Source organism: Oryctolagus cuniculus, chromosome 4 (assembly GCF_051225735.1).
Source record: "Oryctolagus cuniculus isolate XC-2025 breed Fujian yellow rabbit chromosome 4, ASM5122573v1, whole genome shotgun sequence".
Classification (NCBI taxonomy): domain Eukaryota; kingdom Metazoa; phylum Chordata; class Mammalia; order Lagomorpha; family Leporidae; genus Oryctolagus; species Oryctolagus cuniculus.
This window is the reverse complement of record NC_142870.1, coordinates 79,155,070-79,169,212: the sequence shown is the minus strand read 5'-3', so window position 1 is coordinate 79,169,212 and position 14,143 is coordinate 79,155,070. Positions and strand designations below refer to the sequence as shown.

At 55.1% G+C, this 14,143-nt stretch overlaps 1 protein-coding gene across 6 annotated transcripts in view; it reads right to left on the bottom strand.

Annotated features, from left to right (window-relative positions):
* PDIA5 (protein disulfide isomerase family A member 5) overlaps positions 1 to 14,143 on the bottom strand; it is an 89,560-nt gene that overhangs the window by 39,237 nt on the left and 36,180 nt on the right. For all 6 annotated transcript variants that reach the window (XR_016232441.1, XR_016232442.1, XR_016232443.1 and 3 more), the window contains exons 6-8: positions 9,465 to 9,557; positions 4,788 to 4,848; positions 617 to 684 (exon numbers count right to left, since the gene is read on the bottom strand). Coding sequence is in view for 3 of the 6 variants with exons in the window: in XM_008266835.5 (XP_008265057.2) it covers positions 617 to 684; positions 4,788 to 4,848; positions 9,465 to 9,557 (222 nt within the window). In the remaining 3 variants the exon portion in view is untranslated. The remainder of the gene's footprint in view (positions 1 to 616; positions 685 to 4,787; positions 4,849 to 9,464; positions 9,558 to 14,143) is intronic.

Below are 14,143 nucleotides of genomic sequence, written 5' to 3'. Positions count from 1 at the left end.
AACCACACACTCACAGGGGTCAGGAGCATCAGTACAGAGGAGGGGCTTCCAAACACACACAGGGCACAGCAGACAACAGCCCAGCCAGGGGCCGGAGTCCCAGCCATGCCAGCGAGCATCCAGTGACCGACCCTGGGCTCCTCGGCCAGGTCTGCACACCACTCTGAAGGCCTTTGTGGCTCCTCTTCTGCCTCCTGTGCCCTGAGAGTGGGCACCGCTAGGACATACCTGTCCCCCCACTGCCCCCATCTGCTTTAATTCTTCCCAACCCAGGGTCCCTGTCCCCTTTTCTTTGCCACTGGGCTCCCCAGCAACTGCCTCAGCCACTTTGGAGCCCAGGGCCAACAATTCTGGGCCCCTGAGGTGCTGCCCGTGGCCCTTGGCCTCCCAGCACCGCCACCACATCGGCATCTTGCTGGTGTCCTGTTTCAGGGTTCCACCTTGGGCAGCTCCCCGGCAGCTCGGCGCGAGCTCTCCACCCTCCCTGAGAGCAGCTGTCTGCGCCACGTAAGCCAGCTTCATTTCAGACACGGCTGGCGCCCCAGGATCAGCCTTCCCCGGCGCTCCGAAACCCTCCCTCCCCACCCAGCCTGCCGACACCCGGCGCCTCACTTACGGCGTGGCCTCGGAGCTGGGTCGCGGCCTGCTGGAAATGTGGCATCATCCTCTTGCACATGCTGCACCCTGGGCACGGGCAGGAGAAAAATCCAAACGTGGTTACAGCCATGGCTGGCCCCTGCGCTCTGCCCTTCCTCCCCCTCGGGTTGTCTTCCACCCAGTGGAGGTGCTCGGGATTGTCCCAGACCCTGAGGACACACAAGGAGGGGGAGGCAGAGTCCCCAGCCCCTGAAGAGCCCACCCAACAGGGCACAGCCCAGCAGTCAGGAGAAGAGCAAGGTGCAGAATAACTCAGGGAAGCAGAACAGGTGTTGGCAGAGCAACCTCCAGAGGCACAGCCGAAAGGAGCTGCAAATGAGCTGGAGCAAGACGCCACCAAGGAAGACGATGTGTGGCTGCAAGTACTGTGACTTCTGGGGCTTGCAAGCCTTCCATTAACAAGGATAATTAAGCAATGACTGGAGGCAGCCAAGCTGCCCGTGGAAGGAGCCTGGAACAGGGCTCTCATGGTCCCCAACCTGTTGACAGCCCCGGACAAGCTACCTCCAGTCCCTGGCAAATGAAGGGGGCTGGGTGAGACAACTGTAGGCCCTCTGCTAGTTCTGACATGGGAGGACTCTGTGAGGGTGTGGCTCAGCCCCCGCCGAGGTTCTGGGATCCACCAGGGCCACACTCCTCTCCTGGGGAGGGGACACCACCCAGCTGTGGGGGATTCCAAGTCCCAAACATCCACTGCTACTTCAGAGTGACCTTGACCTACACCCACTGCTTCCCTTAACCACAGCGGGCCATGTATCCACACCAACCTCACTTGACACAAGAACCTGTGTGTGCTCAGATGACCAAAGCTGCCTAGCAACACGTGTCAAGCTGGTTCTCACCCCAACTGGGCAGCAGGGATGGGACCCTGTGTTCAGCTGACACCCTGCTCGGCCACAAGCAGAGTCACACACATCAGAGGGAAGTCCTATCGCCCTGTGGGGCAGCCACGGATGCCAGGGAACTGGAAGGAAGGCAAAATTCCTCACCTTCACCAGCACCGAGTAGGTGCAGTGCAGCTGCCCAGCAAAGAGACTAATACCCCTCCCCAGCGCGTTACCCTGGGCATAAGTCCCCACTGCCAGTCCAGGCCTTGACTCAGGGAGAGGTAGGAGGGAAGGGGCCACTGCGAGGCCAGCCCATGGCACCTGCCCTGGGCAGACCAGTAGCGCCTCTCTTTGGGCCTTGCTGCCACAGCAGACATCACAGAGCATGAAGGAAGGAGGTGACATGGTTCCCCTCGTGGGAGGAGACAGCACTCCAGCAGGAAGGTACCAGGTGGACGCCTCATGCTAGGGAAGAGCAGGAGTGTGCATCACCCCGCAGCCCTCACTGGCCGTGGGACTTTGGACGAGAGCTCAGGCTGCCTGAGCCCCAGCTTCCGTGTGTGTGTGTGTGTGTGTGTGTGTGTGATATAGAGAAGCACCCGCCCCGTGGCCGAAGGACAGAGCCCACCCGGGGAGGGAGGAGGAGCCAGGCCCTTGGCAGGGGATTCTCAGTGCCCACCTAGATGCCTTAATTCAACACAAGACCTCAGGTCGGCCTCTTGGCCCCTGCAGGGATAAACATTCCTACCAAGGAACCACCTGCGGCCTCTCATCCACTTTTTGCTCAGTGGCCTGGGCGTGACACCCACTGACACAAACACCCATCAGGAGCTTAACTGCTGACCTGTCTCTGCAGGTGAGGTCTCTCTTCCCTTCTGCATGTCTGCACCCCATGGCAACACCACCCTCCCCATTCCCCAAACCAGCCAGGCCTCCCCAAGGAATCTGGCCCTGTGAGTGGAGGCTAGTAGTGGCCCTGGGTGGAGAAGCCACAGGGTCAGGAGGTAATGGAGAAGTAATGGGAAGTTACAGGCCCAGCCGATTTACCTTCACCAAAAAGAGTCGCTCCTGTGATTGCCATCTGAGCTTAGCTTCCAGTCGGTCCAACCGGGCGGCAAGGGGAGGGAAGACTAATTCTCACTGGCAAACCTCAAGTCAGAGCAGGCAGCCTTTTCATTTTCTCATTAGTGCAGTGAACAGTAACTGAGTCAGCAGCAGGGCCCGTCACAGATAAAGGCTCCCAGTCACCCACACGTGACCAAGGGACGAGAGTCCCCTCAGACTTCCCAGGTGGGAGTCGCTGTGTATCCTGGGAAAGTGGAACTATGGTGCCATGAGGGCTCCACTGGACTAGGAAAATAAAAGCACGAGTCTGTTTCATTAAACACTGCGGAGAGCCCTGGTGTGGGACCCAGGAGGCCATCCAGTCGGATCCTACATGGCAGGTTTAACTGAACCCCAAGTATTCTCCCTCTCCTGCTAAGCTCTCTGATACCTACAAGGCTCCTAAATTCCCCTTCCCGGCTTTCTATTGCCTCAAGATAATGACTATGCACACGCCTCTGCTATGATGAAGGGGCTGGGCCACAGCCACACAGCCCGGATAAGGGTGGGGCAGTGGCATCAACACTCAGGGCAGGCTGCTAGTGAACCACGATCAATGTCATCACCCTGAGAGTGCATGGTTCCTCGGGACAGGCGCTGCCTGGGACATGCACCCATCTAACAGATGCACTTCACCAATGCACTGAGTCCTGAGACTAAGCTCCAGGCAAGGGAACCCCTGAAGCAGTTCACGGCTAGGCGGTTACTCAGCTCCCTCCAAGAAGAAAAGGGGTGAAGCCAACCAGGCAACATGAACAAAGAGAATGGACCAGGGTTACCGTGCAGAGCCGGGTCTACAGGGAGTGGGCATCCTCCCACCTGCAGGCAGGCCCTTGGGGGTCAGTGGTGGTGGTTGGGGGAGGCTGCTGTCACCAGGAAGAAGGTACAGGCCAAGGTCAGGCAGAAGTGCCAGATCCCCACATGTCCTGCCGTCTCTGTCACTACTGCTCAGCTCTCTGTGACAGCCCAAAAGCAGCCACAGCCCAGGGGCAAAGGCCTAGGCATAGCTGCATGCCCGTGAAGCCTCGTTTACAAAAGAAGGCAGTCAGACCATGGGCCGCAGTCTCCGGACACTTTCTTAGAGGGTGATAAGGAAGTAGTGGGAATAAACAACAATTTTTCAAGAAGACAGAAACTAGGAGCTGGCACTGTGGCGTAGCGGGTAAGGCCGCCACCTGCAGTGCCAGCATCCCATATGGTCGCTGGTTCAAGTCCCAGTTGCTCCATTTCTGATCCAGCTCTCTGCTATGGCCTAAGCAGTAGAAGATGGCCCAAGCAATTGGGCCCCTGAACCCATGTGAAAGACCCAGAAGAAGCTCCTGGCTCCTGGCTTCGGCTCGGCCCAGCTCCAGCCCTTGTGGCCATTTGGGGAATGAACCAGTAGATGGAAGACCTCTCTCTCTGCCTCTGCCTCTCAGTAACTCTGCCTTTCAAATAAATAAATAAATCTTAAAAAAAAAAAAAAAAAAAAAAGGAAACCAGATGTGCACTACATCTGGTAAAGAGCAGGTGGTAAGAAGTACGGTTTTGTGAAATGCCTGTTTCCAGCGATTCCCTGTAACTTATACACGTACACAGTACTAGACTGCAACATAAAAGAGCTTCACTTCTGTGAAATGCACTCGGCAAGTCTGAAAGCCACTGCTCCGATGCAACTCCTTGCCTTACAGACGTGGAAACTGAGAACCAGAGATGTGAAGACCTGGACCAGGCCCACCGGCTCGCTGGGGGCACCAGTCTTCTGGTTGTCATCATCTCAGCCGTGCTGTCCTTCCTCCCAGCGCTGATCCCTCCAGCCCTCCTGAGGGGCAGCCGCAGAGGGAGGTAGGAGTCAGGGTTGGCCCAGCGGCGACCCCTGGAAGCAGGCCAGGCTCTGGACAGTGAGAGTGAGGCACTGCAGAGAACACAGCCGCGACCAAGGTGTGGTTCTGTCAGGCAGGAGAGGGGCCTAGGTCCCCGCAGCCAAAGGAGGCAAACGGGGAGGGGAAGGCGGAGCTAAGCAAAAACCTGTGTGCTTGCAGGAGGAGGTCGGGGTGAGGAAGGCAGAGGAGAGCGGATTCTGGTAGTGAGAGAGCCGATGTGGACAGCAGGGGGTGAGGAGAAGAGATGCAGGGCTGGTGCCCAGCTCCCCTCTCATATCCCCCGCCCTACCCACAGACGGAGCTCCTAACTCGGGCCCAGGGGGAAGAGGGCACTCACAGGGGGCATAGAACATCAGCAGCAGCGGCCTGTCTTCCTTCTTCAGGAGCCGTCTGAAGTCCTGGGCACAAAGAGAGAGCACAGAGCAGTCAGCCACCCCGCGGTTACAGGCTGCCACCTCCCATTCCACCTCCCCTACCAGGACCCTCAGCGGCAGGAGCACGCAGCAGGGTCACAGCACACTGGGAGCTGGAAGAACCCCAGATCACCTATCCCAGACTGCCCTGGCACGTTACACATGGGGAAACTGAGGCTTGCCGAGAACGAGTGCTGGGGCCAGGCTCCGGCCTTACTTTAGCTCCCCAGGAGCACTAAGGGACAGCATGGAGCTTTCTCTGTCCCACGAGGCTGTGGCTGAGGCTGCCCCTCATCCATGTGATGAACAGGAGGCTTGCTGGGGTCATGCTGGACTGACTTTGCCAGGTGGGGTTCTGCTCACTGCAGTCACAGGGGTTAACTGGCACCTGCCGGTCTGCTCCTGGGCTCCAGCCCCACTACCCCCAAGTCCCTGGCTGTGTCCACAGGGCAGGATGAGGCCCGGCCTGCCCACCAGGAAGTGACAAGCAAGAAGGGTCACTGGTATCTGTGATATCCTCAGAACAATGTCTGGCACCTGGTCAGGGCACACAGAATCTGTTAAATAAATATAATAAACGAGGCAGGCATTGTGGTACAGTTGGTTAAGCCATCGCCTGTGACATCAGCACCCCATATGAGTGCCGGTTAGAGTCCCAGCTGTTAGCTCCCTGCAATGTTAATTGCTGGGTAATCAGCAGAAGGAAGCTCAAGTGCTTAGGTACCTGCCACCCACCCAGGAAGCCCAGATGGAATTCCAGGCTCCTGGCTTTGGCCTGATCCAGTCCTGGTCATTACAGCCATTGGGGGAGTGGATCAGCAGATGGAAGATTTCTGTCTGTCTCTGTAACTCTACCTTTCAAATAAATAAACCAAATCTTAAAAAGAAAAAGTAAAATGATGAATGGCCACACGCCATGAATGGCCAAGACCTGTATGTAAGGTGGGAAGAGGGTTTGCTTCCAACCAGAGCCACTGAGGAATGGGAAGGGGCCTCTTCCCAGGACAGCAGCAAAGCCTGAGACAGAAGCTATTTTGATTAAAACAAGCTTCTCTCACCAGTTTTCAAGGAAGAAAATGAGGGGTGTTTCTCTTTTGAGTAATAAGGAAAATAAGACATTTCGAAACACGATTTTCTGGCAACAACGAGGCATTGGGTAAATAAATGATGGCGTGTCCCCTACGATGGAAGGCTCCGGCAGCACTGACGAGGCAGAGGAACATTTAACGTGCTGCGAGATGTGCGTGTTAGGAGGAACATTTAACGCACTGTGAGATGTGCGTGTTAGGTTAAGTCGGGGGAGGAGCAAGTTACAAAGCAGCACATGAATTTAGCAACTTTTCTGTGAGCAAAAATATTTATGTACCCATCACGTTAAAAGCCTGGAAGCCAATAAAAATACCAGCAGTGGGTGTCTCTCAATGGAAAGGAATGGAATGACTTGTCTTTTCTTCTATGCTTAAACTGTATTTTCTATATTTTCAACAACGGATGCATATTGCGTAACAGTTCTCAGATTAAAAATGGTTACACATTTTTGTGGGTATCTAAACATTGTAGAACAAGTTCTGGAAAAGTTTACCCTTGTGTACATAACTAGAGAGTCCTGGCACTCATTTGCAAACAGAATCAGTAACCACGGATCAGGGAGACTGCAGTGGAGAACACACCCATCATGGACTCCACGCGCCTATTCAAAGGGGGCAATGGGAAAATTTAAAGGCAAAATGAAGAGTTGGAATAAAGTAGCTCAGCCAATAACCCCTGGTCATGAGGACCAACGGCAAGGTTGACGTCAGTCCAGGGCAGCACAGGCACTCATAGGGCAGAAGGATGCTCCGTGGGAGGCTGCAGTGGCCTGTGGGCAAGGCTGTGCTTCTGACAGCCTCCACTGCCAGTCCCTGGTATCAGATGCATGTGTGTGCATGAGACCCTCCTCTTGGTTGAGCTGTGTTATCATCCATTGTTTTTTTTGTTGTTAGGGATTGACACAAGCAACTTCTTTTCAATTCTGACGACTTTCTCATAAGACATGTGTCCCTAACAGGGGTCGTGGGATGCAGACACCTGAAAAATGATTTTCTAGCACCCCTGGAGATAAAGTCCAGTAAAAGATGTGAGAAGAACAGGTTTCCTTGAGCCTATAGCAATTTGGTGTCAAATCCTGAGTAATAATGAATATTGCCAAGTATGCATTTCTAAATGCAAGTTGAAGGGCAGGCGCTACAATGTTTCCGATCCAGCTCCCTGCCAATATGCCTGGAAAGGCCGCGGAAGATGGCCCAAGTAGCTGGACCCCTGCCACCCATGTGGGAGACTCTGATGGAGGTCCAGGCTCCTGGCTTCAGGCTGGGCCAGACCTGGCCATTGCGGCCGTTTAGGGGACTAAGCCAGCAGAAGGAAAATCTCTGTTTCTTCCTTCTCTGTCTCTCTGCCTTTTACGTTAAATGAAAATAAACAAAATTTGCAAAATGCAAGCTGACTCAGCTGTTCAAACCTGAATGTGGAACTCTTAGTGATTTTATGTGGGGAGTCTCTTGGCAGAAAAGTGAGTGTACCTTGTATTTCCACCTGAGAGAAAAGGGCACAGGATATGAGGACAAGAGGGTGAGGTGCGGGTGCACGGCCCCAGAGCTGCAGAGGAACACGCCTGGGGAGTTCAGGACATGACGGAGGCACTGCTAAGACTTTATCACAGGGACAACCACCGTTTAGGCACTGTTTCTGCACAGCGATAGACACATATGTGCCCCCATCTCCTGATGCCTACCCCTCTGCCCTAGCCTCCTCCTTGCTTGCTTTCCAAGTTCTCAGGCTGCCACTCTCTACCACCAAAAAGACGGAGACCCAGACCTGATCCATGAGGGTGCCCCACAGCGATGACAAGAGCCCTTCTCCCCAAGGTGAGAAAGGCATCGCTTCCCTTTGGGCTAACAAACATGAAAGAGCTGAGTCAGTCAGTGTAAAGGAAAAGGGCAAGAATGATGTTTTATTTGATCAAGCCAGCATTCGCCTCCATCTACAAGACAGCACTGCTGGCCTCAGGGACGATCTGAAGGCCCTGTCCATCCCCACGTGAAGGTGCAACCGAGCTACGCAGCGTGGCAGAAACACAGGCACACGTGGACAGACGCACGCTGTGGTCAGCTGCGGCAGGCACAACTTCTGCCAAATACTCCAAGAACTAACGAAGGCTACGGGCCAGACCCACGCTTCACCTCCCGCCCAATCCGGAGGTTGACGCTTGGGAGCATAAATGTTTCATTCAGTTACACAGCGATGCAGAACTACAGACACCAGAACAAAGTCTCTGGAAACCAACTCAAATCTTGCAAATCATTCTTTTTCTTTTTTAAGATTATTATTACTTTTTAAAAATTATTTATTTGAGAGGCAGAGTTACAGACAGAGAGAGGTCTTGCATCTACTGATTCTCTCCCCAAATGGCAGGAATGGCCAGAACTGGGCCAATCAGAAGCCAGGAGCCAGGAGTCCCCCACACAGGTACAGGGGCCCAAGGACTTGAGCCAACCTCCACTGCTTTCCCAGGCCATAGCAGGGAGCTGGATTAGAAGTGGAGCAGCTGGGACATGAACTGGTGCCCATATGGGATGCTGGTGCTACAGGTAGAGGCTTAGCCTACTATGCCACAGCACCAGCCCCCACAAATCATTCTTTAAAAAAAGGGGAGCCTGTGCTGTGGCTTAACGGGTAAAGCCATGGCCTGCAGTGCTGGCATCCTACATCAGCACCAGTTGAGTCCTGGCTGCTCCTCTTCCGATCCAGCTCTCTCTTATGGCCTGGGAAAGCTGTAGAAGGTGGCCCAAGTGCTTGGACCCCTGCTCCCATGAGGGAGACCTGGAAGAAGCTCCTGGCTCCTGGCTTCAGATGGGACCAGCTCCAGTAGTTGTGACCATCTTGGGGAGTGAACCAGTGGATGGAAGACCTCTCTCTCTCTCTCTCTCTCTCTGCCTCTCTGTAACTCTGCCTTTCAAATAAATAAATAAATAAATAAATCTTTTTTTTTTTAAAAAAGTGTGTGGTCTTATCTTTACAGAAGAAGAAGGGCCACCATGGTGTCACCATGGGTTAAGCCTCTGGTTGCTACACCAGCCACCCATATGAGTTCCTGTTAAAGTCCTGGCTGCTCCCTGCAGGTGCAGCCATTTGGGCGGTGAACCAGAAGATGGAAGATCTCTCTCTTACACACACACTCTCTCTTTCTCACACACACACACTCTTTCTCTGTCAATTAGCTTTCAAATAAATAAAATAAATCTTTAAAAAAATAGACAAAAAATTAAAAAGATGAAAGCCCATTTACAAACAAACAAATGCCCAGCCAATCCCAGCAACCTCTGGGTTTCAGAATACGGAGGCCCGGGACATTTAAATTTCCATTCTTGAGAAGCAAGGCTAAGCACAGATACATTAAGTAAGCTGGTGAAGGCAGGGGACCACTCTCAGCGTCGGCGTGGGAGCTGCTGTTGGCTATGTCACCCACAGCAGGGGACAGAAGTCAAATATTAGACTCAGTTCCCAGGGCTCCCCTGGGAGCAGGGGGGCATCCAGTGCCATCAGACAAGCGGGGAGTCCATTACCTTCTCACTGTCGATGTGGACAACGTCCTTGGCTCCAGGATCTTCTTCCCACAGCGGGGGGCCTTTTGGATCCTTCAGAAAGGCCACTATGGACTGAAGGAAAAAGAGAGACGAGAAAATGCATGTTAGCCAGGAAAGGAGGGAGGACCTGCCCCATCTCCCAGCCTGCAGACTCAGCTCCCCCAAGTGCCAAGACCACACCCGGGGCAGGCTGGGGGTGCATGGCCTCCAAGGTGGCTGGCATCACTGCCTCACGCCCCCAAGGCACGCCCACTGCTGCCACGAGGCTCTCCCAATCACATGACCCCTCCTCACGCACTCTGGTCAGCAGACCCACACCTCCTGGGGGTCTTCCCCGGCAGACAGAGGGCCCTTGAGGCAGCGATGGGCTTGTTGGAGCGAGAGACACCAGTGCTCCACTCAACGTCACCTCCTCCAGGAATCCTTTCTCATCACAAGGTTTCCAGGTTGCCCGGAAGCAGACCGGCACCTGGACTTGGCACGCACACGGTACCGCGTGACTGCAGGTGGCTCTGGAGTGCGTGGGGGTTGGGGGCTCAGGCCCGACGCCCTGTGCTGGGTGCTTCCGGCCCTCCGCCTCCGGACTGCCGAGTGAACAGCCAGGGCTCAGCTGGCCCCTGCAGTGTGGATGACCAACCCAGCCTCCACGCCTGCGTGGGCAAGGAGAGGGGCAGCGGCCCCCTCCACACACACAACCCGCCGCATGGAAGCGCCTTTTCCCTTCCCTTCAGTCACTAGAACATGGCGCCCCGTCTGTGAGAACCGAGAACTCCCAGGAACTGGAAGTGTCCACCGGGCACGCTCCGCGCTGACCTCTGCAGCCGCACGGAGCTTTCTACGTCCCTCAGCTTCAGGAAGCAAGATTCCCCTGCTTCTCTCCACTCGGACCGCGGTCCAGTGAGCGGGCGCTGAAGGCGTGTGCCCGTAAGAGCGCTGTGTGCGCATGCGTGAGTGCCAGGCAGGAGGTGAGAGGCGAGAAAGGGCAACGTCATTTCTGTGAGGCTGTGCATCCACCCCTGCCGCTGGCCACACACGAGAGGCCCTCCGTGAGGCCGATTATTTCTGGAGCCTCCAACGCGGAAAGAACTAGGATGGGAGACATGCAGGCAGCCAAGCCCTAGCGGGATTTCATTCAGGTGGTGCTTCCTGCCTGTCCAAGTGGGCTGGAACCACCTCCCGGCAGGAGAGGAGCCGCCCTTTCTCAGCCCCGAGTCAGGTGCTCACCATGCCGACAAAAGCCTGGGCAGCACGGGCAGGGCCACCCCCAACCCACACTCATCAAGCTGCAGGGCCACCTGCCCGCCGGCCATGTGAGATGCTGGGAGGCACCCACCTGTCTGCGTTCCAGAAACGGCTGGTGCAGGGGGTTTCAACCTAGGGTGCCCAGCGGACACAGGGAGCATGTGAGCCCCCAGACACAGGAAGCAGACACTGTCCTGTACGCACACACTCTGCTTCTGCTTCTGGGGAGATGGCCTATGTTCAGTGGATTCTCAGTGGGGTCAGGACCCAAACCAGGAGAGGAACTGAGCTGAGTTCCAGAGTTAGCACAGCGCCCCCACCCCTAGCGTCCAGAAACAAAGATGGACGTGAATGGAGGAAGGAAAGAAACGGCAATAAACGTTTCTTTTTTAAAATAATTTTAAAATATTTTATTTATTTATTAGAGTTGCAGAAAGAGAGACACAGAGAGAGAGACAGAGACAGAGAGAGAGAGAGAGAGAGAGATCTCCCATCCACTGGTTTACTACTCAGATAGCTACAAGGACCAGGGTTGGGCCAGGCCAAAGCCAGGAGCCAGGAACTTCATCCAGGTCTCCCACATGGGTAGCAGGGGCTCAAGCACTTGGGCCATCTTCCACTGCTTTCCCAGGTACATTAGCAGGGAGCTGGATCGGAGAGTGGAGTAGCCGGGCTTCGAACTGGTGCCTGTATGGGATGCCCGCGTCACAGGCAGTAGGTTTACCTGCTCCGCCACAGTGCTGCCCCGTACAATGAACATTTCTGCCTCCAACCTGCTGTCTCTCTGTTGGAGAGCTTTCTCCTATAACTGAACTTGAACAATCCCATCCATGCATCCCCTCCACACTGGTCTCACTGAACAAAGCCTCAGGTGGAAAAGTCTGCAGGGAGCAGTGTTTGGCAGCCCACCCTCAGCTGTCCTAACCTGGGTGCTCAGAAAGTGGCTGAGGCCTGCACTTGGCCTTCAGGACATCCTCACAGCTTGGGGCATGGCTGCAGGGTGTTAGGAGCTAGTTGTCTGAGTCGAGGCTGCCAGGCACTTCTGGTCCTTACCACCCATGCCATGAGCATGGGTGTGCATGTGCTAAGAAGCCAAAGGCTGCTTGTGGAGGAGAGTCCCCTCCTATAAAAAGCTCCCGCTCTTTTGGCCTCTGACGACGTTGGGGCCTCAGCACAGTTCCCGTGACGAGGCACCTGCCCAATCACACAGGATGACAGTAACAACCACCAGACGTTCACCTGCGGCCCGTGTGCCCACCTTGGCAAGGACCCCTCCATCTCTCTGCAGACAGAGTCCCGGGAGAACCCTGCAAGAACGCTCTTGGGTGACCTCAGCTGCTCCAGCTAAAAAGGCAAATGCTGTTGGGCAGTCATGGGCAAGGTTATGCCGCCTCCCCTTCCTTTGCCCCCTCTCTGGAGAGCTGTAGGGACTTTACCCCAGTCCCTGCCTGCTCCATAGGACTTGGGGACCCAGGGACTAAGGATGCCCTCTCTCCGTGTGAAACTGAAGACCTTGCCTCTGGAGCGATGCTCCGCCCACCTCCCCAACGTACTGATGCAGAAATCACAGCAGAGCTATCTGGTCTTTGTAAGGAGGAGGACAAAGGCCAGGACTCTGCCTCCCCTACCCAGACAGCAGCACGTTGGGGCCGCTGGAGCTCCTTGCCACTTGCCTGCACTGACAATTCTGAGCAGCTGCCATTCCCTGTCAGAGCCCCAGAGGTCCTGGCCAAAGGCAAACCAGAAGCCCAGTGCCTCCTTTCATCACCACATCATTGCATAAGCACCCCCGCAACACACCCACACACACTCAACTGGATCTTGTTCCTGGGAGGCAGTATTCTTGGCCAGGACATCAGATGGCGTCTGAACACAGAATGGAAGGGTAAAGAGTGCTCCACGGGTCTAAGTGTGTGTTAAGATGATGAGTAATCAGGCTGGGCCCTTGTGCAGGGTAAAGGCTGAAGGAACTCAAAGGAGGGGGCTGGAGCTGTGGCGTAGTAGATAAAGCCACTGCCTGTAATGCTGGCATCCCAGACGGCACCAGTTCATCCCATACGGCTCCACTCCAAATCCGGCTTCCTGCTACGGCCTGGGAAAAGCAGCAGAAGATAGCCCAAGTGCTTGGACCCCTGCACCCATGTGGCAGCCCCATGGGAGCTCCTGGCCTCAACCTGGTCCAGCCCTGGCTGTTGTGGCCACTTTTGGAGTGAACCAGCGGCTCTGCTTTTTCTCTCTCCGTAACTTTGACTTTCAAGTAAGTCAAGCCTTGGAAAAAAAAATTTGTTCACCTTATATAAAATATTTTTTTTTTGGTCAGGCAGAGCTGGACAGTGAGAGAGACAGAGAGAGAGAAAGGTCTTCTTTTTGTTGGTTCACCCCCCAAATGGGCACTACAGCCGGTGTACCGCGCTGATCCGAAGCCAGGAGCCAGGTGCTTCCTCCTGGTCTCCCATGGGGTGCAGGGCCCAAGCACTTGGGCCATCCTCCACTGCCCTCCTGGGCCACAGCAGAGAGCTGGACTGGAAGAGGAGCAACAGGGACTAGTACCTGGCGCCCCAACCGGGATTAGAACCCGGGGTGCTGGTGCTGCAGGAGGAGGATTAGCCAAGTGAGCCACGGCGTCGGCAATATAAAAAAATGGTAAAATGTACTAGCAAACAAAAAATAAGTGCTACCTTACTAAATTTGAAAAAAAAAAAAATCTTGTGTTTAAAAAGAAAAAAGAATTAGTGAGTAATAAGAAAGACCTGGGATGAGCAAGACACAGGGAGAGAGGCAGTGACAACTACACAGACAAAGAGGCAGGAACGCAGGGTCCAGCCACATCTGAGAGCCATGAGAGTTAGAGAAAGAAAGTTCAGCCCCTGTTGGGACCAGAAGAAACACAGCACCCCGAGCAAGGCAGGGGGTGTCGCCTAGACCAGAAACAGAAGACTGATTTGAAAGAGACAAAGGGCAGGGGAAGCGCTCGGGGCTGGTGGCTGCCCTGTGATAGCAAGGAAAGCACGCTTTCCTGCACACTGTTGTCCCCTCCTGCACTGCAGTGGTGGCAGGGAAGCCCTCAGGGACAGCCGCACGTCACCTGGAACAAGCTGCATCAGCCTAGAGGTGCCGACCTGCCCCGGGCACAGCAGGTCCCCCCAAGCTGGCAGGTAGCCATGGTGGCCACCACCATGGAGATGAGAGAGGGCCCTGGAGCCACAGCCCAGGGAGACCAGGGCTCTGGAGCGGGGAGACTGACGTCACCCGCCTCCCTGGACAACTGCGGAGATGCCCACAGACCGAGATGTCCCCAGTTACAAACTTGTCCAGATATTCTGCAAGCCGTGTGTGCTGCGGGGCCCAACACGGGCTCCGGGCTCCTGGAAGAGCATCTTATACAACGGGCCCTTCCTTCTCCCAGGGAGAGCCTG